The sequence below is a fragment of the Pteropus vampyrus genome, unplaced genomic scaffold (assembly GCF_000151845.1).
Source record: "Pteropus vampyrus isolate Shadow unplaced genomic scaffold, Pvam_2.0 Scaffold35, whole genome shotgun sequence".
Lineage (NCBI taxonomy): Eukaryota > Metazoa > Chordata > Mammalia > Chiroptera > Pteropodidae > Pteropus > Pteropus vampyrus.
Genome location: NW_011888816.1, coordinates 2,389,553 through 2,412,287, shown reverse-complemented (window position 1 = coordinate 2,412,287; position 22,735 = coordinate 2,389,553). Strand labels below are relative to the sequence as shown.

Here is a 22,735-nt window from a genome sequence, read left to right as displayed (position 1 = left end):
TTCAAGGTTTTCCAGGCAGGAACTTTGAGTGTTTTTAAAAAATCTTGCCGTTCTTAAAATTTACACAGTTTTTATTTTATTTCGTACACAAAAAATTACTGTCGCTCTGTTAGGTTTTTACTGTTCTGAGTAAATTTTTCTATATTACAGTAAGACCCTTTCGTTTAAAACATACGAAAACTCAGAAGTTATACTACTTTTTAGTTTTCTAGAACAGCAATATAGATGGGGAATTTAAGGTTCAAGTTTAATCCCATTATCCTAAAATGAAGGCTTTTAAATGTTCCTATTAAAATTGAAGGGCATTCATGATATTTTTACTGGTTGCAGGAAATTCTGTTTGTCTAAACTTTACTGTGGGTGTTTCTCTTCATATGGAAAGTGAAACTAAATAGAAAAAAAAAAGCTATTTATTTTTAGAGACATTGAGCAACCATGGTTCTAAGCTTTGATATAAATAAGACATGATTTCTTCACTATAGCAGCATGTCTGAGCCTAGGAGCTCGTTACACTGCCCAGGAAGAAAAGGGTACTTCCCACATGGTCAGAATGTTAGGAATTAAAAAACACCGGTGGGGAACTCTAAAGACTTGATTTAACTGGATGCCAGTTGTTTGCTTAACAACCAAAAGATAGTTTTTAGCCAATATGCTTTTATAGGAAAACTATTATTGAGAATTTAGGTTCTTTCCAGCTTGCATGTATATGCAGGTAAATTGTTAGAGCAACTTAGGTGGAAAAGTTGAGTGGATTCTAGCAACTTTGAAGGTACATGTAACCTATGATCAGTCATTTATTCATGGAGCCTTCGTGTGTCTGCTTTTGGGGCCTTGGGTTAGGGGATAACAATTGGAAGGAGCTTACAGGCTACTGGGGACACTGAGGTAGACAGTAACCGTAGGGTCTGGTGAATTCTCTGGTGAGACATAGACAAAACCCTTCAGAAACACAGAAAAGGAGACAAGGAATCTGACTGGGGAATGCTTCCCAGAGGAGGTGATGTTGAACTGCTCTTGAAGGACAGGTGGAATTCCCAGGCAGAGAGGAGGAGAAAGGGCTCAGGGAGTTCAGAGAGGATGAGAAGACAAGGTCAAGTGGTGGAAGAAGAACTTAGAGCCAAGTGGATGAAAAGAGGTAGAGACATGGTTCTAAGCTTGGTATTTTGTTTTAGTCTGGGAAGAGCTGATGTAAAATCTCTCAGCCTTAGTGGCCTTATGAGTGAACACTGGAAGTGTGTCGTCTGCACTGGATGATCGGAGCTACATTATTCCTGCTGCGGATCATTTTCTCATCTGTTTTTCTGTACATCATCTTTGAGTAGAGACCCTGTATCTTATGGGAAACCATTTCTTGCTGGTGGGCTGGGAGGAACCTGTCTAAAGAGGATTTCTGCTCTACCTCCCCTGAACGTTTATTTCTCTGCTGTCACTTCCAGAGCCTCCTGAGATTCTGCTTTGGCACCTGCAGCATTTGGTCTCTGCTCAGGTAGGCTCTTCCATGACACATCAGGCCTCATTCCCTCTCCTTCCTTGTTGTGTCGTATGCCCCAGACTGCTGCTATGTGGCTACTCAGTAGTTACTTCAAAGTCGGAGGGCATTGTCTGCCTATGTGCTGTGACGTTTTTAAGTTCTGGAGTGTCTCCAGCCTCAAAGCAAGATCGGATCTGTTTGTCCTTCTAAACACGTACTCCTTCAACTGCATATTGGCCCGAAAATGTAGGTTATGAAATCAGTTCTCCAAAAGTGTGGGTTATAGGACATGTAACTGGTCAAATCATAGCCTCACTGGGCCTTGGTTCCTCAGTTGTTGACATGCAGTTATCTTTCTCAAAACCAAAAGACTGTCAGCTCCGCGAAGGCAAAGACCACTTCTTTCATTTCTACATCCCCAGTCCAGAGACAGCCTCGGGCATAGTCAGTGTGCCCAGGAAGAAACAAAACATCTGAACTTTAGTTTGTTGATTTTATTAGGCTATTAATAGAAACCATACCCATTTTAACACAGCTGGGTTGGATTTAAATTGTTTTGCATTCAGAATTTTAGAAGTAAAAGCAGTATAGAGCTACCCAACACTGACATGTAGTAGATGCTCAGGAAATGTCTGTTTCTGTCCTGTACTCCTGGCCTGAGTGAATGTCTCCACCTCTTACCACTCTCCACTGGTGTCATCGTAGATTCCCCTCTGCTTTGCCCCCTGTGCATTGAGTTCTCGGATTCTACTTCCTCGGTGTGTCTCCTCCATTATATCTTCATCATCGCCGCTCTCATTTTTAAATCTTAAGTCTTCATTTGCCTGAACCATTTTCAGTTGTCTCCTGTCTCCCAGCTCTAGCCTTGTCTTTCTAGTCTGATCTTCCCTTGGCTGCCAGAGTGGTTGGTTTAACTGCCATCTCTGATTGCTGCTCCTCTGCTCAGGACTCTTCTTTGTCAGCTCTCATTTGTTCATTTAGTAAAATGTATCTGTATGTTCGAGGTTGATGCTGTACTCTGCAGGCCCTGGGATACAGAGCTGAATAAAACGGACGTGGGCCTTACACGGACCGAATTTACTATTTAGTCTCCTGGGGGACCCAGATTATTAATCCCACGATCACACAAATAATTATATAACCACAGCCATGATAAGGGCCGTAACGGAAAAGGACGTGGTGCCAGGAGAGGGCACAGGATGCCTGTGTGCAGGGGTGTGGGGAGAAGGTGGTGGTCGGGAAGGTGACCTTTCCGCTGGGCCCTAAAGCCCGGGCAGGCTAGCCAGACCTGTGGACTGTCACCTGATTTGCACAGCATATAGGCCCTTGCCTCCCTGTCTGACCTTGTCTGCTATGCTCTGCATGTGTCTCTGTCCTGGTCGCTCTAAGCTCTCTCGGGCGTCTCCTGGAAAGACTTTCTCCACCGTCACCGTTTCAGTTCTTAGATCGAACACAAAATGAATTTCTCTGAGATGCCTCCTTCGAACTCCCCAAGGCAGATTCAGGGAAGAGACACCTCTTCTGATATGTCTGTTCCTAAGAGATTGTAAACACCTTGAGGCAGAGACCTTCCCAGTATGTCCAGTGGAGATGCTTAGGAGCAGTTTGTTCAGCCAATTAGAGGCGAGGGTGCTGATCCCAGAATGAAATGGGGAGCTAAGCGCGTGGCCCTTCTCAGATAGCAGGCTCTCCCGGGAGGGAGGCCAGTTCTGAAGAGCTGTGGAAAAAATCTTTGTGTGATTTTGACCCCACTCACACCATGCCCATAGACGCTGTCCCATTTAGCTTTCAGTAACACTCCGAGGTGGCGATTATCTTGGTTTTATAAAGACTGTGCCTGTAGAAGTCTAGTAACTTGTGGGGCTCCAGATCCTGCAGTTGATGCTCTTCCCACTGCATTTTGATCATTTTTAAAGTGTACCTCCACGGCAAAATGGCAAGAAAAGTGGGCCACATGGTACTCTGAAATGCAGCATCTTAGGGTGTTGTTCCCTCCCCCTGTACACACACACCTTTTAGGCTGTTGTGTTCATATTGCACAACTAGGGGAAAATGTTTGAATAACACATCGAACGGGGTTTAATATTCAGCCGTGTTGGTTCTTCTGTATCAGAGAGGTTATGTTTTAGATGTTGTAAGTATAACTTGTCTAGATAAAGTTCGTTTTATTTATTTATATTTTTTCAATTACAGTTGACATCCAATATATTAGTTTCAAATGTGCAACGTAGTGATGATAGATATTTATATACCTTACAAAGTGATCACTCCGATAAGTCTAGCGCCCACCTGACACTATACGTAGTTGTAGTTGTTACAATATTGTTGACTATGTTCCCTATGTTGTACTTTACATCCCTGTGAGATAGAGCTCATTTTAGATTTAGAACATTGTGTTAACATATTTGTGGACAGACTCTGAAGCCGGAGTATACTGTATTCATGGGTCCCTTTTTAAAATAGTTAAAATATTATACAGCCTTTTTATTTAGCAGTGGACAAAAGCAGAACGATTGAATTTTAAAGTAAAATTTAGCTTTCTGTTTTACCTCATTTCGTACAGGTTAGACAGTTCTCTCTTTATTGGCATAAGGTATTATGAGTGCTCCTGAAGACATTTGGAATGAGAATTTTCAGCCTGCAGGTTTAGGAACTGATTTTATCCTTTGCCTCTCCTATTTTATGAGTATTTGCTAATCCTCTTGTGAAGGAAAATCCTTTTTCAGAAACAAATGGAGAGAATGTAATTTGCAAAGTACATTAAAATTGCAGTTTTGGAAAGGGTGAAGTTTTTAAACAGAAAACAACCTCCCTAAATCTTACCTGACTTACGTACTTGGTGTTGGCTGTCCTTTGCCACTGGGAAGGAATCTTGCCATCACAAAATTGTTTGCAAACTCTAAAGGTGAAGTTACTTTCAAGGTGCCATTCCATTTTTAGATGACCAGTAATTACCTCAGTCTATCTTTTGAATGGTTATTTGGCTATAACTTCCTTTCTCAATTTAAAAAGCAGTTTCTAAACATTTCGAAAAGCCTTTAATGGAATTTTTTCGTTAATAATGTTTATCAGGTGAGTCCTTGGTGGCGCTGGGAATTTCCTCCTTTTAATTAATTGCTGAGGCAGGTAACTTGCATAGCACGTCAGAATTGGAGGAACAACAGAAATGTCAAAATAGATTTCTTTTAGTGCTGTCGTTTCCCTGGGAATTAGAAGGGCAAGGTCAAAGGGAAGCATTATCGTAGAGAAAGACGCAAGGCCCTGGCCTCAGTGGACCCGGAGTCCAGTCTAGGCGGCTCCTACCTGGGTGTAGCACTGGAGCCAAGAAAGTCTTGAACCCCTTTGACCCCGCTTTCTCATATGTAAAATGGGTGTGATACTTCTATTATATCGTTGGTTCTGAGGAATAAATGACATAACAGCGTAAAGAGTCTAGTACATACGTAGATGCCCAGTTATTAAATTGTTCACTCTTTTTTGAGACTGGCATTAAAACAAAACTGAAATTCTAAATCGAGCATGTGTGGTAGTAAAAGACGGTTTTAAAATTTGAAACAAGACAGTGAAAAGTCACACGTGGTTTTGCTGTAGGACTCATTTCTCTATAAACCGATGTAGGTCAGTAGTAGATTTTTAGGAAAGTAGTATGGATGATAATGAGAGAGATCTGACACGTCACAACAAAACAGAACTTGATGTTCTATGAAACTTTAAAGTGAACAGTGAACTTTCTAATGGGTTCGGATTCTCCCGGGGCCTCATTCTTATGTCGCTTTCACGTTAACGATGGCGTCCTCTCCTGTCCACGCCGCATATCAGCTACGACGAGACGCCGCCTCTTTAATGACACTTTAATTGACCTTCAGTATAATTCAAAGATAGATATATGGTGAATTATTTAGTATGGCAAGTTTTCCATTAGCTTTGAGTAGGTAAGAGTTCATCGCAGTTGTCTCAATGGGGAGCCATTAGGTATTTTTCAGGATCAGCCTTCTTGACCCCACTGACCTTACCTTGCTTCTACCCCAGATCATAACTTCACCCAAACTGGTGTCCTCCTTTCCCCAGCCAGCCCGCCAGCCCGGCAGCCATGTGTACTCTCGGATGCCTACTTCCCCCACTTTCGGGAATGGTGTTCCCCTACTTCCTGTGGGAGGTGAGCCCTGCTCTGTGGGCTGCCCCCATCCTGCCTGTAGTCTCCTCTGCTCTTCCTTTGACATGCCTGGCCTAAGCTAACTGGTATAATTATTTATCATACGTAGAAAACTTATTCATAAGATTCTAGAAAGATTCTGGAGGACAGGGACTGCGTCGTGTCCTACACAACTAGAGCTCAACTATTCGCTAATGAAAATAGACTCTGTTCTGTTCTCTGTCCCTTCCTCAGCCTGAAGGAATTGTTCCCCAAGGGAAGCAAAATATTCCTTTGAATATGTCTCGTTTGTTAAGATAACGTAAGTAGGCTTTAGACAACATAGGTTCAGGGAAATCGGTTTATTTCATAGATCCCAATGGAAGAGTAAATGGAATGACTAATTATGTATAAAGTTGAATTTTTAATAACCTCCACCTTTCCTAGATTTTAAAAGCAGCACACATTCACTGCCAAAAATTTGAAAAGAACAGAAAAGCATAAAGAGAAAAAAAATTCTATAATTTTATCAATACAGACAAATTATATACTTTAAAACAATTGAATCATATACCATGAAATTTGGTATGTGAATTTTTTTGCTTATTGGACTCAGATGTCATGAAATTTGGTGTGTCAGTTTTTTTACTTATAGGAATCATAGGCCATGACATTTGGTATGTGAATTTTTTTACTTTATTACGAGAATTTCCCCATGAGATTAAATAACCTCAGAACACAGCAGCATACTGTGATTTAACCATTTCCGTATTTGTAGACCTTTTATGTTTTTTCTGATTTTTCTTTGCGTATATAAATATCACTGAACATTGTTATATATAAATCTTTGTCCATGTCTTTATTTCATTAAGACATAAATCTGGTAGTAAGATTATTAAATCAAGGGTATTAATTATTTTAAGGCTCCTGATACATACACTGCCAGATCGCTTTTCAGAAAGGTCATTTGTAGTCCCAGAAGGGTAAAAGAATCCCCAAATGATTCTGTCTTTTCAGGCAAAGTCGGTGAAATGTTGGGTGCCAGTATTTTTGTGTATGGATTAGTTTATTTTTTATGTTCCAACATTCCTTTTGGACCATATTTTAATGACCACCTTTGTCACAAAATCAGGAGGGGCGAAAAGATGATAGGGAGTCAAAAGGAGTTGTGACAGTTTGAGAAAAACTTTGGAAGAGAGGTTTAGATTATTTTTTAATTCTCCATAACTTCCAATTTATATTCTGTTTTCCTGGCAAAGAAGTAATTGTGGGTTGACTTTATTTATTTTGGAGTAATTTCTACACACTGGCTATTACTGAAGTCAGTGTTTGTTTTGTGAGCACTTTATACTAGGGCTGTCACCATACTAATAATTTTTAAGGCTCACTTACCCTTAGGTAGACATAGTGACATGCTTAGCATTTTTCATCACTTTGACGAGAGGCAATTCTGTTCAGGAATTTGAACTTCTTATCTGTGCTGTTGGTCCAGGTTTTGTGGCTTGGATGTTAATAACCCCTTTCTCTCTACAAATATTAAGTACTATTCTACGTCAGTTAATAAATCGCTTGACTCCTGAATACATTCAAGCTCCATGGTGTATCCTGGACTATAATCTGTTTTACTTAAAGGAAATTAAGATTACTTAAACCAGCACTTCAAAGGCTCGATCTGTATCGGCAACCTAATCGCTGCCTCGAGGGGCTGGAGCAGGCTTGTCAGCCCGGCTTTCCTGGTCACCTCAACGGCCCTGAGTCCATTAACATTGACGATGTGGAAGAAAACTTTCAGAACGTACTTTATTAGGCAGTTAGTTACCTTTCATTGGAAAATAGCCCCTTCGTCATTTGGAGGTACCATTTTGGCTATTAGGATCTTCCTTGTAAGAAATAGTTGACTTTAACCTTTTAATTTGTAGTTCCCATCTAAATTCCATCCAGTGACTGCAGACTGACACTACAGGGTGACCACATAGCAGTAGTCAACCAGTTCAGTGAAAAACGGGCCGTCCGTGACCTAGACCTGTTTCCTATTTGTGGTTTTTTTCATCTTCGATTTATAGCTTACATTGATAACTGCCAGGTGGAGGAGTGCTATTCTAGAAATATGGACTATTGTTTACTTTGGGTAAAGGGAAGAGCAGCGGTGACCGCATGGTAAGGTGGTTTTTTGTTGTTGGTTGTTTTTTTTTTTGGAGATTATTGATTTTCCTGGAGGATTTAGTCTACTGTCTTCTTTTCAGCTTATGCCATTTTCGTTATAGATATCTTTGAAATTTCAGCAGTAAGGTCAGGTTGGTAATACTCATTGAGAGAACGTTAGTTCCTCCATTTAAGTTGGCTTTTCTATAAACATACAGTTTAATTTGATATTTCCCATGAGTAAGAATTACAGTTTTCATTCTTTGATATTTGTAGAAGATACAGGATAATTTCCATGTGTAAGAAGCTTAAATATAGTTTCAGTGTGGCTTTGCAAAAGCTCATCTTTTAGTTGTTTGTATGAGAGGGCCTGGATTTTTTTTTTTTTTTTTTAAAGCATGTAATTTGGGAGGTTTGGGCACATTTGAATATTGGAGGGCGGATTTTGTGGGGACGATTATAATTTCCCACACAAAACGTGGGGCGGCCGCAGAAGTGGCCTGATTTTCGCACACGCCCTTTTACGTTCAACCCTCTTCTTCCCCGGGCGGTGGCTCGGTGCCTAACGGTCCAGGCAGAGCCAGCTTCGCTCAGCGTGCCGTGTTTTTTTTGTTTTTTTTTTGTCCTCCCCTCTCCCGGAGCAGGTGTGAGTGGAAGACGTTCATCTGATGCACGGACCACACCGCAGTGGTGGCGATGTCAGTGCAAAGTTAAAAGTGAATTTTGACAAGAATAACAGGGCGAATTCTAGAACGACAGTAGGTTTAACAGAGGCTGGTTCTACAACTGTTTTCAGCAGCTTGCAAAATGTGTGTGGAGCCGCCCACGCTTCCTTCCTCTTCCCCAGCCACACCCGCCCGGTGCTTCTGCTCTCTCAGCTGGGAGCACATCAGGCTGTTCTTGCCACACACACTGGCACTTGTTTCTCACACATGAATTTCCATATTAGAAACGCTCTTGACGACTTGGTCTGCTTCGCTTGGGCCCATTCTAGTTCCATGCATGTGTGAGCACGCCGAATAAGACAGCTTTACCGTGGCCTGATTTAGTGGTTTTCCTGCTTTAAAAGATGTCGTCTTAGCTACGTGGTCATTAAAAATATTGATTTAGAACAACCGAGTGCGTGGAAGACGTTCATCATATAGAGGAAAAAGTAGTTCTCATACTTCGTATACGCTGTCTTAGTTTGGTAAAGAAGCATAGGTATAAAGGATGTATACTCCAGCCTGAAGAGAGGTCATCCTAGATGAGATGACAGCTGGGGTTTTGTGGGTTTTTTTTTTTTTTCTTTTACCTCTTTTGTACTTTTCTGCATTTTCCAAATTTTCTAGAATGAACTTACTGTTTTGTGAGGAGAAATACTTAAAAACGGATACAGCCTCCTCTCCCTCCATGTGTTCATGTATGTGTGCATGTGTGCGTGTGTGTGTGTGTGTGTGCGTATTGCATTTTATTTAAAAATTTTGTGTCTGGGCATATATTATACATAGAAAATAATGGAAGGCCTTGTACCAAAATGTTAACGGAGGTTATCACAGAGGACAGAGTAATGGATGATTTTTTTTTAAATTCCTGTCATTTTGCCAATCTATATGTTCTAATTGCATTTTCCCCTGCATTGCACAGATATTTCTTTCGTAATTGAAACAAAAATGCTGAAAGGAAAGTGACAGGAAAGTGAAAAAGCAGTATGCAGGATAAGACGTTATATGCAGAATAATCACACCTTCGCAAAACAACGTAAGGAAGAAGCTGCGTATGAATATTTGCAGAAAGGCCACCAAAATATGAATAGTGCTGATTTCAGTGGTAGGACTGCGGATGCCTCTTTATTCTTTCTATTTTTTATTTTGTATTTTTGAGATTTTTCTATAAGAATATATTTGATGGGAAAAATGTGAAAGAATATTTAGTCCTTTTTTGGAAGGATAGATTTGATAGAAAGTTATCTTAGTATCATTTTAAAAGCAAGTAGATTTTGTGTGATGGTTTATTGAAGAAGCGTCAGACTTTGATGCTCAACCAGAGACATTATTTCCTTTATCACTCTTATAAGCACCCATTTTAAATTTAATACATTTTAGGAAAATGAACAGCAGAATTTTGATGAAAGCCAGAGAGAAGAAATAGCTCAGTAAATTCATTCTCTTGAAGTAGAGTGGAAAACAAAGAATTTCTCCTTGGGAGAATACCATCAGTATAACAGTGATCATGGCGGTGGTAGCTGGCATTTAATGAATCTGTGCCAGGTTTTATGCTAAACACGTTACCTATATTCATTCCTTTATTCCTCACCGCAACCCGTGAGGTCCACTCTTACAGCTCACAGTTTCTAATGAGGAAACCCACCGTATGGAGAGATCAGGTTTTGCTCAGTTCCGTAGCTATGGATTGGTGAGCTGAGATTCAGATCTAGTCTTTGGCCTCCCATGTGCCAACCATACTGGACCACCACAGCGCCTTGCCCTAGAGACTGTAGATGAAACTGCTGAAAGAGAGAAGCAGACACAGGTGATGGGGAGAACTACTGTTTCTCGCTTGGAGCCGAAGGACCAGGCGGGCATCCCAGGGTTCCCGTCACTGGGTTTTGTTGTGCCCATGCTTCTGCCGGCCCCGTTTCGTGCTGCAGAACTGTCTCCATCTCTCTTCATCCTCATTCCCAGAAGTAAATTTGTTTTCACGTCTAGCTGCTTCTTTCACCTTTCCTGCCTACTCTCCCTGACCTCTTTGCTCTCCTTTTCCCCCAAGCTCGTGAACTTGAGCTTAATGATTACCTGGACTCTGACCTTTAGTATGAATCGCCTTTGGCCTGGTAAGAATTTTTAGGCCCCTTAGTTATTTGTGAGCTATTTCAGTGTCGGAAGGGCTCGCAAGGCTGCCTCACCTGTGCCCAGAACTTAGATATCGGTGATCTGCTCACGTTCTCTTTGTTCATAGTTTGCTCATTACTCTCAGATGGAAAGTCTCTAAGGCAAAGGTGTTTTTGTGTTCCCTGGTGGTGGCATCATCATTGATTTTTGCTGGCCTGCTAGAGGGCAGTGTGTTGGAAAGGTTGCTGTCTTCTGCTGTTGGAGGGAGTTTCATGAGCCCGGAGGGACTCCTGCAGGCAGGTTGGGCTTCGAAGCCAGAAGGAGCAGATTGGAGCTGCAGACCGCTCCCCGGTAACCTGAGTCTCATCGTGCCTGCCTTGCTTGCAGGCTCTTAGTGAGGAGTCTGTGAAATGTGGATTTGGTGCCTGTTACCCAGGAGGCATTTAGAAAATGATGAATTTACTATTGTTCATTATCACCGTTTCCTCCTCCTCCCAGTGGAATAATCTTTCTGACCTGTCTGCCTGGGACAATCTCTATGTATCTGTTCACAGTGAAATTCTTATTTAGTAAATATTGAATGGGTTGTAATTCATGAGGGAAGAAAGATAATGGGAGACTGGGTCACTGAAGACAAATATGCCATTTTTATTTGTCTGGATTCAGTCGTAGGGAATATATTTTGATGTTAAGCAAAGTTAAAACAAATAGAACTAAACTAAAATCTTTTTCTTTATTTTCTTTTTTTTTTAGGAGAAAGATTCAACTAACAAAATACAATAATAACAAGGATTATTCAGTATGCAGTTTGCAGGGTACGTACAAAGTCACCTTTATTTTATATAAGCCACATCTTAACATTTGGCGTCCATGGTCACAGTGATTTTCAGGCTCTGCATGATCCTCAAAGACCAGAAAATGATTTAATTATTTCCTGTGCTCACTTGAAATACACTTGATAATAAGATTAGACAATAGACTAGTATTTAAAAAGATGTTCAATAATAAGGCTACTTTTCTTTCCAACCTCCAGTTAATCATAATGTCCTGTTTTTAGGTATATGGTTGTAGTTTCATAGACACTGAAAAAGGAGTACGTGTACAAAAAAAGTACACTCTTCGATAGTGAGCGTGGTCAGTCATTTCACTGCAGGGTATTCCATCGTTCTGAAGAGACCCTGGAAGATTCTTTCCCATGAACTTGCTAGTGGATTACAAATTGATCCATAGCGCCCTTTTGCTGGCACAGTTCTGGGAAGAGAAACGTCCGAGTGTTAGTTGTGATTATCTAGGTGTCTGAGACCCTGGAAAAGATTGTTTTTCCCTTATCTGTATATTCATTTATTACTTTTGTAATAAAACAAAATTTAAAAACTAATTAAAATTTAATTTAAACAAATCTGATTTAGATGCCACCTTCCAGGAATACATCTAAAGTGATAGATGAAAAAAATAAATATATAACTTGGGGGCAACCTGAAGAACTTTGTTTTGAAACCTAAAGTTGCATTTGTAAGCTTATACAATGGAAACATGGACTTGGGTGGAATTTTAAGAATAAGTACTGCCTTTATAACTAATCGAAGTTAAAGATTTTAAAGATAGCTTTCTGCCCCTTGGATTTTGCTTGGAGTTTCTATATATGAAAATTAATATGCCTGACTTAAACTTTCTTTTAGGCAACTACTGTCCAGAGAAAGCAAGATCTTTCCACTTGGATTTTCCTGTAAATCTTATCATTAAAATTATTAGCTCAGATGCCAAGGATAATACACAGTATAGAAGAAATTTGGGGTTTTTTTCCCCAACTCTTGTTCATAGTACTGGTTTTATTTTAAAAATCTTCATAGAAACAATTTAGTTTCGGTTTCTGAAATTAATTTGCAGGAACAAACTAATTTGTAGCATAGTGTAGCATAGTGGTTAAGAGTGGAGATTTTGGTGACAGAGGGCCCTAAGTTAGAATCCCAGTTCTTTACACACTGGCTCTGTAGCCCAGGCCAACTTACTACTTCTGTGCCTCCAAATGGGGCTAATTATCCTTATCTCAGAGGGCAATTATAGGGATTAAATGAGGATGAAGTAAAGCTTTTGGCATGTGACTGACATATTGTACCAATTCAGTGAAGGGTGGTTGATATTTATTATTACAGTAATTACTAAAACATAAGAAACATTAGTATACATATTAACATTGGCTTTTCAAGCTCATATATATATATGTATGTATTTATTTTTTTTTGGAGGGAGTCCCAGATATGTGATTCACATCATTTCAATTTGCATATGAGAATGACTTTATGCCTCTTTTATAGTTGATATTTTAACTCTTAAGATATTATTATCCTAAATGTAACCATTTTGGAAATAGTCAAATGTTTAGAAAGGGTATGGACTTTGAAATAAGAATTCTGTTTAAAACTTAGCTTCAGCACTTACCGTCACACATATACCAAGAACATTATAGAATCTAGAACAAAATGTTCCTTGGCTGTAAAAATGGAGCTAATACTGACCTCTTAGCATTGTCAAGATCCAGTGACACCAGGTTGATTCATTTTGCATGAATTATTTACAGTAGGTTTGCAATAGATGTTAGCTTTTCTTCTGTTTTTTTTTTTTTTTAACCAAATACGAGATTTAAAGGCATTTCATGTTAGTGATTTTTTTTAAACTACCTTATTTTATGTACAATTTAGTTCATTGAGATTTTGTCATCTAAGTGCAGTAAATAATATAAGTACTTTTCTTAATAAAAAAAAAATAACTGAAAATGTGAAACTCTACTGGGAGCTTTAGAAAAGACTACCAAATGCTTGGCCGTGCACTAATAGGAAAGAGCTAGTCCTGGGAGGTTGCCGTAGTCCTCATTGGATTTTTTTGTTTAATTCTGTTAAATTTTGGTTCGAGAAAATAATAGTGGGTGTTCAGTCTGTGAAATTTAAAGTGATGTCTTAATTTGTATAATTTTATACAAATTATACAATTTTATACAAATTTTATACAAATTGGTATAATTTTATACAAATTATTTTTTTTGAGTCAGGGTCATTTATAAGAACCTATTTCTATATTTAATGTTTGCATAGTTTGAGAATTTGAAATGCCCTATGAGATATGGTCTTTAAAACCAGATGATCTTAAAGACTTCAGTGATTTAAGAATGCATGCTGTTTATTCTTGAAATATAAGCAGATCATGGTGGGTTCTGTTTGAGAGTTGGAAAACCGTAATAAAGGTAAACATAACTGATAAGTACAAAGAGTGAGTACCAGGCAGCAAATATTTATTAAGTACCTGATGCGTGCCGGATACAGTTCTAGGCACTCGTGACAAAAAAGCAAACAATTGTCTTGTAAACATTTTGGGAAAAAGTTGCATTTCAAAATTTAACAAAATTTTGATTATCTGTTATATGTAGAACATTGTTCTAGATGTTAGGGGAGGGTAGAAGAAAAAAATAGAACCGTGTCAAGCACCTTGCAGACTCAGAATGGGGATGGTGTATATAAAAATCTATAGGATAAGACCACCCGAGACAGAGGTGGCTCAAGGTGATGCGGAGAGGGCAGATAATTTCAGCTGGGAGAGTAAGGAAAGGCTTGACCAAAGGAATTTTTTTTTTTTTTTTTTGTATTACAGGAAATAGCGCTAGTCTTTTAATAACAGAAAAAGTTGTTGGGTTTCTGTCCAGGTGTTTATTTTATTCTTTGTGTTTTCCCCTTCTTGTCAATTTTTGCCTTTTTTAAAGACACTAATTGAAATTACTTTTGGAACTTTTTTTTTTTTTAAACATAGCTTATCACACTTGCCAGTTTTCTTATTTTTGACATTACCAAAAAAATGTTGTAACAAACTAATCGTTTTGCAGTTTGCAAATTTTAATGTGGTATTTAATTCTCAACCTTTATAATGTAAACCCTAAATATATAAATACGTTGTTATAAATGGCCCTCATGTTTCAATTTATTTCAAGCTTCTCTTTATTAAGTTATAAAAGAAAAGTTATAGAAACTTTGTTTCTCTTGTTTTGTAGATGTCCATGGCAACATTGAAAATGAATTCCTTATTTTCACCAGATACTCTTATATGAGAACACCCATTTCAAACAGTGTAAATATTTTTTCTTCTGTTGGACCAGCATGGCAGGATTCAAGCGAGGGTATGATGGAAAGATTGCTGGATTATACGATCTGGATAAAACCTTGGGTCGAGGTCACTTTGCAGTGGTTAAACTCGCCAGGCATGTCTTTACAGGTGAAAAAGTGGCAGTCAAAGTTATTGACAAGACAAAATTGGACACACTAGCCACTGGTCATCTTTTCCAAGAAGTGAGGTGCATGAAACTAGTGCAGCACCCCAACATCGTTCGCCTCTATGAAGTCATCGACACGCAGACCAAACTATACCTTATCCTAGAACTTGGGGATGGAGGAGATATGTTCGATTACATCATGAAACACGAGGAGGGTCTTAATGAAGACTTAGCCAAGAAGTACTTTGCTCAGATAGTACATGCTATATCTTATTGCCATAAACTCCATGTGGTTCACAGAGACCTAAAACCAGAGAACGTGGTCTTCTTTGAAAAACAAGGTCTTGTGAAGTTGACAGACTTTGGTTTCAGCAACAAATTTCAACCAGGGAAGAAGCTCACTACAAGCTGTGGATCTCTTGCGTATTCTGCTCCAGAAATTCTGCTTGGTGATGAGTATGATGCACCCGCAGTAGGTAGGTACCCTTCCAGTATCTGCCCACTTGAATTCCACTGGTTAGAGTGTAGTTGGTCAAATCAGTGGTGGTTTATCTAAAAATAATTTCTAAGAGGACGTCTGTGAGATATGTCTTATTTAACAGACTGGGTTTTAGGGTTGCCATCTATCCCTGAAGCTGGCAATTAGTTTATTTTACCCTTTAAATGGCAGATGTTTAAAATATATTTGTTTAGTACAAGGGAAAATGAGTAAGTTATCATCTAAGGTAAACTCTCATCTGTTTATTGTAATTTTTTTAAGGTCTGAATACTTTTCCTATCTTAGATTCTTCAGTCATCTTCTACCTGTGAATACCTTTTAATAATCATTGAGACTCATATTGGGAAGGTATTGTGAACATTACAGTGCAGCGTGAAGAATGTGGGCATTGGAACCATTTATTGTGACCTTGAGCAGTGCACTTGACCTCTCTGTATCATTTCTTCATAAAATAGAATCAGATCACATATAGGTACTGTATTATTGTATTCCCATATTATCTTACTCTTCACAGCAACTTGTGTGGTTATTATTGTCCATCTCATGTGTAGGATAGGAAATTGACATACAGATGCCTACTACGTGGTGGGCTCCTGAAGGGCGGTGGCTCTGGGCATTCCCAGCTGCCCTTGCCCTTCCCGCCAGCATGTTTTTGTGCTCTCACTCACTCACGAGTTATTTACTTGCGGTGGACGTGTTAACTGCTTTTTAGCTTGTGCCAGCTTTGTCCCCCTTGGCATCACATCTGTTTCGAAGGTCGTGTAGGAATTTATTTTTAATTTTTAAGGATTTGTTAATCTGATGGTATGGTGAGCTTTAAAAATTTTTAGTTTACTCTTGGAAAAATATGCCCCGATATTACATGTATACGAGGTGAGACTTCATAGATATGAGTCTTCCATTTGCATTCTGATCATTTGCAAGTTATAGAAGATTTAAAGACACATGGGGACGAGCACGTTGAAGACTCGTGATCTGATGCTGAATACTCTGTACACCGAGGCAGTGCTTTTCAGTGTTAGGCCATGTGCTCTGGAAAAGAAAGGGCGAACGAATGGGTTTGCCTGCTACAGATAAGCACGCTCCACTGAGTCTTTCATGAGAACATTTAGCCAGAGACTTTTGATTAGTGGAGCAGCTCTAATCAGAAAACGAAGCCAAGAATGTCCAGAAGGGGAAACTTACGTGTCTCAACATGAAAAAAAGGCGTTCAGCCTCACTGTTAGGGCAAGGCAAATTAAAAACCCCATTACGACACCATTTCTTACTTTGCACGTTGGGAAAAGCTGAAGTCAGACAAAACCAAGAGTAGATAAGACTATAGGACATTAGGAACTCGCGTTCTATGCACAGGACAATTTGCCAGTATCTCGTAGGGTTAAAGATGTACACAGCCTGAGACCCAGCGGTTCTGCTCCTAGGTGCACACCCTAGACAAGCTCTCACTCAGGTACACAAGGGGTTTTCAAAGAATGTTCCTGATAGCATTATGGAATATTCATCAGCAGGGCAATAAGCCATTCAATATTTATACGATGGAACTCTATGTGCTGGTGAAAATTAATGAGCTACATATGTCAGCATGGCTGGAGTTCACAAGTGGAACATTTAAGAGAAAAGAAAATTGGCGAAGAGTACATATAGTGTTATAACATTTATATAAAAGCTTAAAACATGCAGAACAGTGTTATACGTTGTTTAGGGATGCGTGCACACGAAGAGAAGTATGGAGAATGCATGAGATCAAGATGATTCCTTCTGAGGGGCAGGCGAAGGTAGAGGTTTTAGCTATGTTGGTGATGTTTCTTTCCTAAGTAGATACATAGGTGTTCATGGTAATGTTCTTTTGTCTCTCTTATACTTTAAATATTACATAATAAAACTTAAGTTTTTTGAAAGGAAAAGAAATTGCTTGGAAGAATAATCAGCAGTCTGATAAATGGTTACCTTGTGTCGATGAAGTAAGGTTGGGTAGAGTTCACAGGTAACTTCTTTATTTCAATTCATTTTGTGTAATCGTGTGCTTGAAATAAATACAGAATTGCATTAAAAATCAGACGGACAGTTATTCTCTTAATAAAATGTTAGTTTATTGTGCCAAAATCAGTCAGTGAATTTTTACAGGTACTTAGTGAAATTAGTGGAGACAAAGATTAAAATGTAATTTTATTAAATTACCAGATGTTAGAACTTTGGTTCCATTTTACAACTAAGTGTTTTAGAGTATTTGGGTCCTCCATACTGAGACTTAGCTGAGGAATAGTTTTATTATTATTTTCAAAGAACCAGATTTTTGGTTTTACTGATCAGCTGGACTTTTTGTTTTCTATATCATTACCTTTTCTTTCATTTTAATTCTTTCTAGGATCTTTGAGGGGTTTTTTTTTTGTTTGTTTTCTTCCTTTTTTAATTGAGTTTCTTGTTTAACCCACAAGTTTTTTGGTTTCTTAACACTCAAAGTGGGCAGATCTAGTTTCCCTTTTAGCTGTTTGGTTTTTGACTTCTAATTTTAGTACGTTGTCGTCAATAAATGTGCCTGATTGGTTTCTGCTTTGGGGAGTATTTTTAGGTTTTCTACGTGGCTTGATACATAATCATTTTTTGGTGACTCTTCCCTGTGTGATTGAAATGTTTGTATTTTTGGTATAGTTTTTATACAGGATTAAGGTGGTTAATTTTGTAATTTTTTCCTTTGTGTCATGTTTTTATTTTGATGTTATTTTCTAAATTATGCTATTCTCTTACTCTAATCTGTGATTTTTGTATTATCAATTTTTGTTTTATACATGCTATTTTCAAGCTTTATTAAATATATAGAAGTTTGTAATCTATTTTACATGATGGGCTAGATACATACCTTTTATCTATGTGAAACTGCTTATTTTATGCTTATTACCTTGGATTCTAATTTGTCAGTTGGTTTTAGGTTTATGTTTTTAAAACAATATGTAGGTGTACTTTGTGTCTAATCCATGAGTCAGTCTTTTACTAGGTGAATTTAATCTATTCATATTTATTACTGGAATGTTTAGACTTACTTGTGCTAACACATTTTATGCTTTTCATTTGCCTGGTTATTTTTTTATTATCTCATATTTTGTTGGGTTATGAAAGTTTTCTGTGCTTCTCCTCCAGTGGTTTGCATGATGTGGTTTTTCTTTTTGTAAATGTCTACCCTTGATGTCCAGAGTTAATCAATGTCCATGTTATTCCCTGTACCCTACAAACAAACACCATAGTTTGTTTTCACTTCTCTTTTAGTAACAGATTTTTATTTGCTTTTATTTATTTATAATACAGACTTACCTAGACTTAATTTTACAAATGTCTTGGTCTACCATTCAATCTTGACCTTCCTGTCTGTGGTTTTGTTTTTTACGTAATCCTTTGGAGAGGATTTGTGAAAAATTCCCTGAGTCCTTATAGTTGAATGGTAATTTGGCTGGGTATAGAAATACATGTTCAAAATCATCTTTCTTCCAACTTTGAAGATATTTTCTCATTTTTTTGCCTCTAAAGTTGCCAGTGCGAATGTTGACGTGAGACTAATTTTATTTTCATTGTAGGATTACATTTCATGCATTGATGCTGTGAAGCATAGTGTAAATACTTCTGTGAGTGCTCCATTAAGTGGTCGTTCCTGGGTATTGGTTCTTTTGTTCGATGAGCTGGTTTGTCTCTCAGGGTGTGCTCGTTTTTCCTAAGTGCTAGGGGATTGTTAGTTATGTGTTTATCTCTGTTTCTGAGAGTCCCTCGTAACTGTCTGTGAATATGATGTCTGAGTATTGTAGTCTGCTTACCGTGGATGTGGGAGAGGATCCAGGTGTGGCTAAGTGGGATGTCCTGGAATCTGGTCTTACAGTATGACAGGCTGTCAGTTCACCTCTACCTCTAACGCCCACAGTCGCTCCTTTCTCCTGGAATAAGTGTCTGCTTGTTCGTGCGTGGTGAGTTAACAGGGTGAGCAGAATTAATCCCTCTATTGGTTGTCTTGATGTAGTTCCTTCCTGTTTCTGGTCTGTGTCTTCTAGCAAGAAGTACCCCAGAAATTCCTACCGGGAAGTTTCTTATAAACCTAAATATGTACTGCCATACACTCCTGGCTGTTTCTCCCAGAGAAATGAGTGCCTGCTGTCACATAAAAACCTGTACGTGGATGTTCATAGCAGCTTTATTTGTAACATCCGAAAACTGGAAAAAACCCAGATGTCCTTCAACAGGTGAATGGTGAAACTGTGGTTCATCCTTGCAGCAGTAAAAAGGAACAAACTGTTGGTGCAGCAGTTTGGGTAGATTTCAAGGGGATTATGCTGAGTGAAAAAAATCCGATCTCAAAAGTTTGTGTATTGTATAATTCCGTTCCTATAACTCTCTTGAACTAACAGAATTATAAAGATGAAGAACGGATTGGTGGCTGCCAGAGGTTAGAGGTGGTGGCGAGTGGTGTAGCGTGTAGGAACCCTGTGATGACAGACACTTCCGCATTTGATGGCAGTTACGTGAATCTACACGTGTGAGAAAACTGCATGGAAACTACATGGACACACACACGAGCACGTGTGAAACGGCGAAATCCGAATAAGTTATGTGGACAGGACCAGTGTCTGTGGCCTGGTTTCGTTATGGTGCTATGTTAAGCAAGATGTTGCTGCTGAGGAAAATTGGGTGAAGGGTACATGGAATCTCCCTGGTTTTGTTTTTTTGGGTTTTTTGTTTGTTTGTTTGTTTGTTTTTGCAACTCCTGTGACTCTATGATTATTTCAAAATTAAAAATTGAAAAATAATATATATTATTCATTGCCTGAAAGACAAGTATTTCAATGTAGATGTTCCTGAGATGTGTAGGGGTTGTTTTTACTTTATTTTTAATAATAATGCCTGATTACTGTCTGGGAATGAAAGTCACTGTGATAGAAATACATCACATTTTTGCAGTGTTCAATTGCGTGCTAAGAAATGTCAGTCTTATACTATATTTTTAAAAATAAAAATAATTTTAAAACCAGGTAATCAGCCAAAAATTGTCCTGTATCCTCTGAGGTAAAAGCATTTAGCTTTCATCATGTTAAAAGTATGTATTTGTATTTATTTAGAGCAGTAATTCTTAACTTTTACTGGCTCAGTGATGCCTTAAGATCTGATGAAGGCTATGGCACATCTTAAAATTGTATTCTTAAGCATCTTTAATTATTCCTTTCTTTGACCTAACTTACTGCATTTGAAAAACATCTCAAAATCCAGTGTGAATTTAAAAATGACCATCTGGTCTATCTGAAAAGAATGGCCTTGTCTTGTGAAAAAGTAGATTCGTAAAACGTAAGTTGAGACATTCTTGACTATTGATTTATATGCAATTTATGTTTTGTATAATATGTGAGTTTTTGGAAATCTGGCATGTTCAAGCCAAGACCCGTGGTTAACCGAGAGGCTGCATCTAGTGTGCTTCAAAGCAGACAGTTGTTCCTTGCTCTGCTCTGGTCCCGTGGTAGAATATCTCAGCCTACTCCCTCCTAAAAAGAGTCTCCTGGAGAACTTAGCAGATGGGTGGCCCCTAAAAGAACTGATTGCAGTATTATGTGTCTAATATTTTCAAATATTTACGTATTAAAGTATTTTTTAAAAATTTGAAAGGATTACTTCTTTCTGTGCAGATAGTACAACCTAAGCCATAATACCTTTGGGGTAGAACTTTCACCTTTGAGATCGAAATAGTCCAAAAGCACATCCACAGATCGGAAGTTTTCTCTTTGGTTTATAGAAGTCTGCTGCGAGAATTTATGGCACGAATCGATAACCCCTTGCTTTTATTTCGATTCATTCCAGAAGAGCTGTGAACGTAGTTGCTTTCACAGTGCTTCCCACGCTGCACCAGCTCTGCGCGCCCGCGTTCACTTCCCGTCTCAGAGTTGCTGTGTGTTGGAGACGGTTGTCTCAGCAACGCGTCCCTCCCTGTTCCTTGACTTGCCTTTCTCTTCCCAGAGTCAGAACCCGGTTAAATTTTACGTTACTTACTCTTAGACTCCTGGCAGTTGCATGTATGGGCCCTGAAGGGTTCTGGATTAGAAGACCTTCGGCTTGTGTCACAGTTTTAGGCCCGAGCGTGGACTTTGGGATTATATATTTTTAAGGGATAAAGATTCGTGCCTCTCCTCAGCATAGGGAAGGAAGTTCGGTCTGCTTTGAAGTAGTCCCTTGTTTGTTTTATTTTAAAAGGTAAACGTACAACCTGCCTGCATGGTATGTGCCCAGCAGAAACTGCATTGCAACCTGGGGTCCAGGCATGGTCACACATGTAGCTTTCAGTTGTCGAGAACTGAAAAAGATATCCGTAGAAATGTGGCACACACCCTCCAAACCCAGCCACCAAGTGCAAGGTCACATACTCTGTAAGGGTACAAACTATAACCTCATCATTTTGTCGCATAAAACCAAAAGAAAAAATGAAAATCCTCCCCTAAACTTTCTGAAGTTTCACATACCTATTAGAAATGACAGTTATTTCAGAAATCACAATGAATCGATCTGGCACAAACCAATTGTAGATAAAAGCACTCTATTCAGTATTGGTTGTGTATTCACAATGTATTGGCTTATCATGTGAATGTTGCGTAATTAAGTATTTGAGAAGCAGGTAGCAGAGCTTCTATGCCTTGAGTAAAATCTTTTGGGTTTTATAAATAAGCTACTATTGGGTTTGATACTTGCAGTAAAGATTCTTGAGCATGAGATGTTATGGGTGGTATATTCTATAGGCACCGTAAAAATGGTTTTTTCAGGCTAACTCAATCATTGACTTTTCAGTGAGAGGCTTGAAAAATATGATAGAAATGCTTTATGTGTTTTTAATGTTTTCCCTACTGTATTTTTGGCTCTGATGCTTCTTGTTCTCACCGTGTTATAAGGCTCAGATCAAATGAGATGTATGCTGACACTATTCTGAGAAGCATAATTTACTCTACTGTTGCCGTGGCATGCTAAGATTTAAACTGATGGTTCTCAACTTACCGCCCATCAATTTCACCGAGAGGAGATTTAAACCAACCAGCCATCCAGCCTTGCCTGGGCCCCACCCCTAGGACCCTGCTGTAGATTGTCTTGGGTGAGGCCAACACCCATAGCTTTCTTGGGATTCTGATGTGCATCTATCCAGCCTTGCCGACTGCCGATTTAATAAACCCATAGAATCAAATGTTTTTAGTTATTAGTGGAAAATAGATTCCCTGTTTTAATTTTAATGTTCTTTAAAGAATAAGTGTTAGGGGAAATTTTTTTAACCTTTTTAGGTTCAAAAAGTGAATAAGAGTGTGTATTTCTTCTTTTTTGCTGTTGAGAGTTGAGGTGAGAGCCCCCTCCCCCCCCGCCCTCCATTTTTTAAATCACATTCTGTGCTTATTTAGTAAGTGAAAAACCATTTCAGGTCCTTTGG

At 38.8% G+C, this 22,735-nt stretch overlaps 1 protein-coding gene across 1 annotated transcript in view; it reads left to right on the top strand.

The window, feature by feature from the left end:
- The first annotated feature begins 1,427 nt into the window (after positions 1-1,427).
- The window catches only part of SNRK (SNF related kinase), a 49,157-nt gene continuing 27,849 nt past the window's right edge, over positions 1,428-22,735 (top strand). Inside the window, exons 1-3 of the mRNA XM_023529028.1 lie at positions 1,428-1,486; positions 11,309-11,370; positions 14,592-15,286. Coding sequence (XP_023384796.1) covers positions 14,698-15,286 — 589 coding nt within the window. The 5' untranslated portion in view covers positions 1,428-1,486; positions 11,309-11,370; positions 14,592-14,697. The remainder of the gene's footprint in view (positions 1,487-11,308; positions 11,371-14,591; positions 15,287-22,735) is intronic.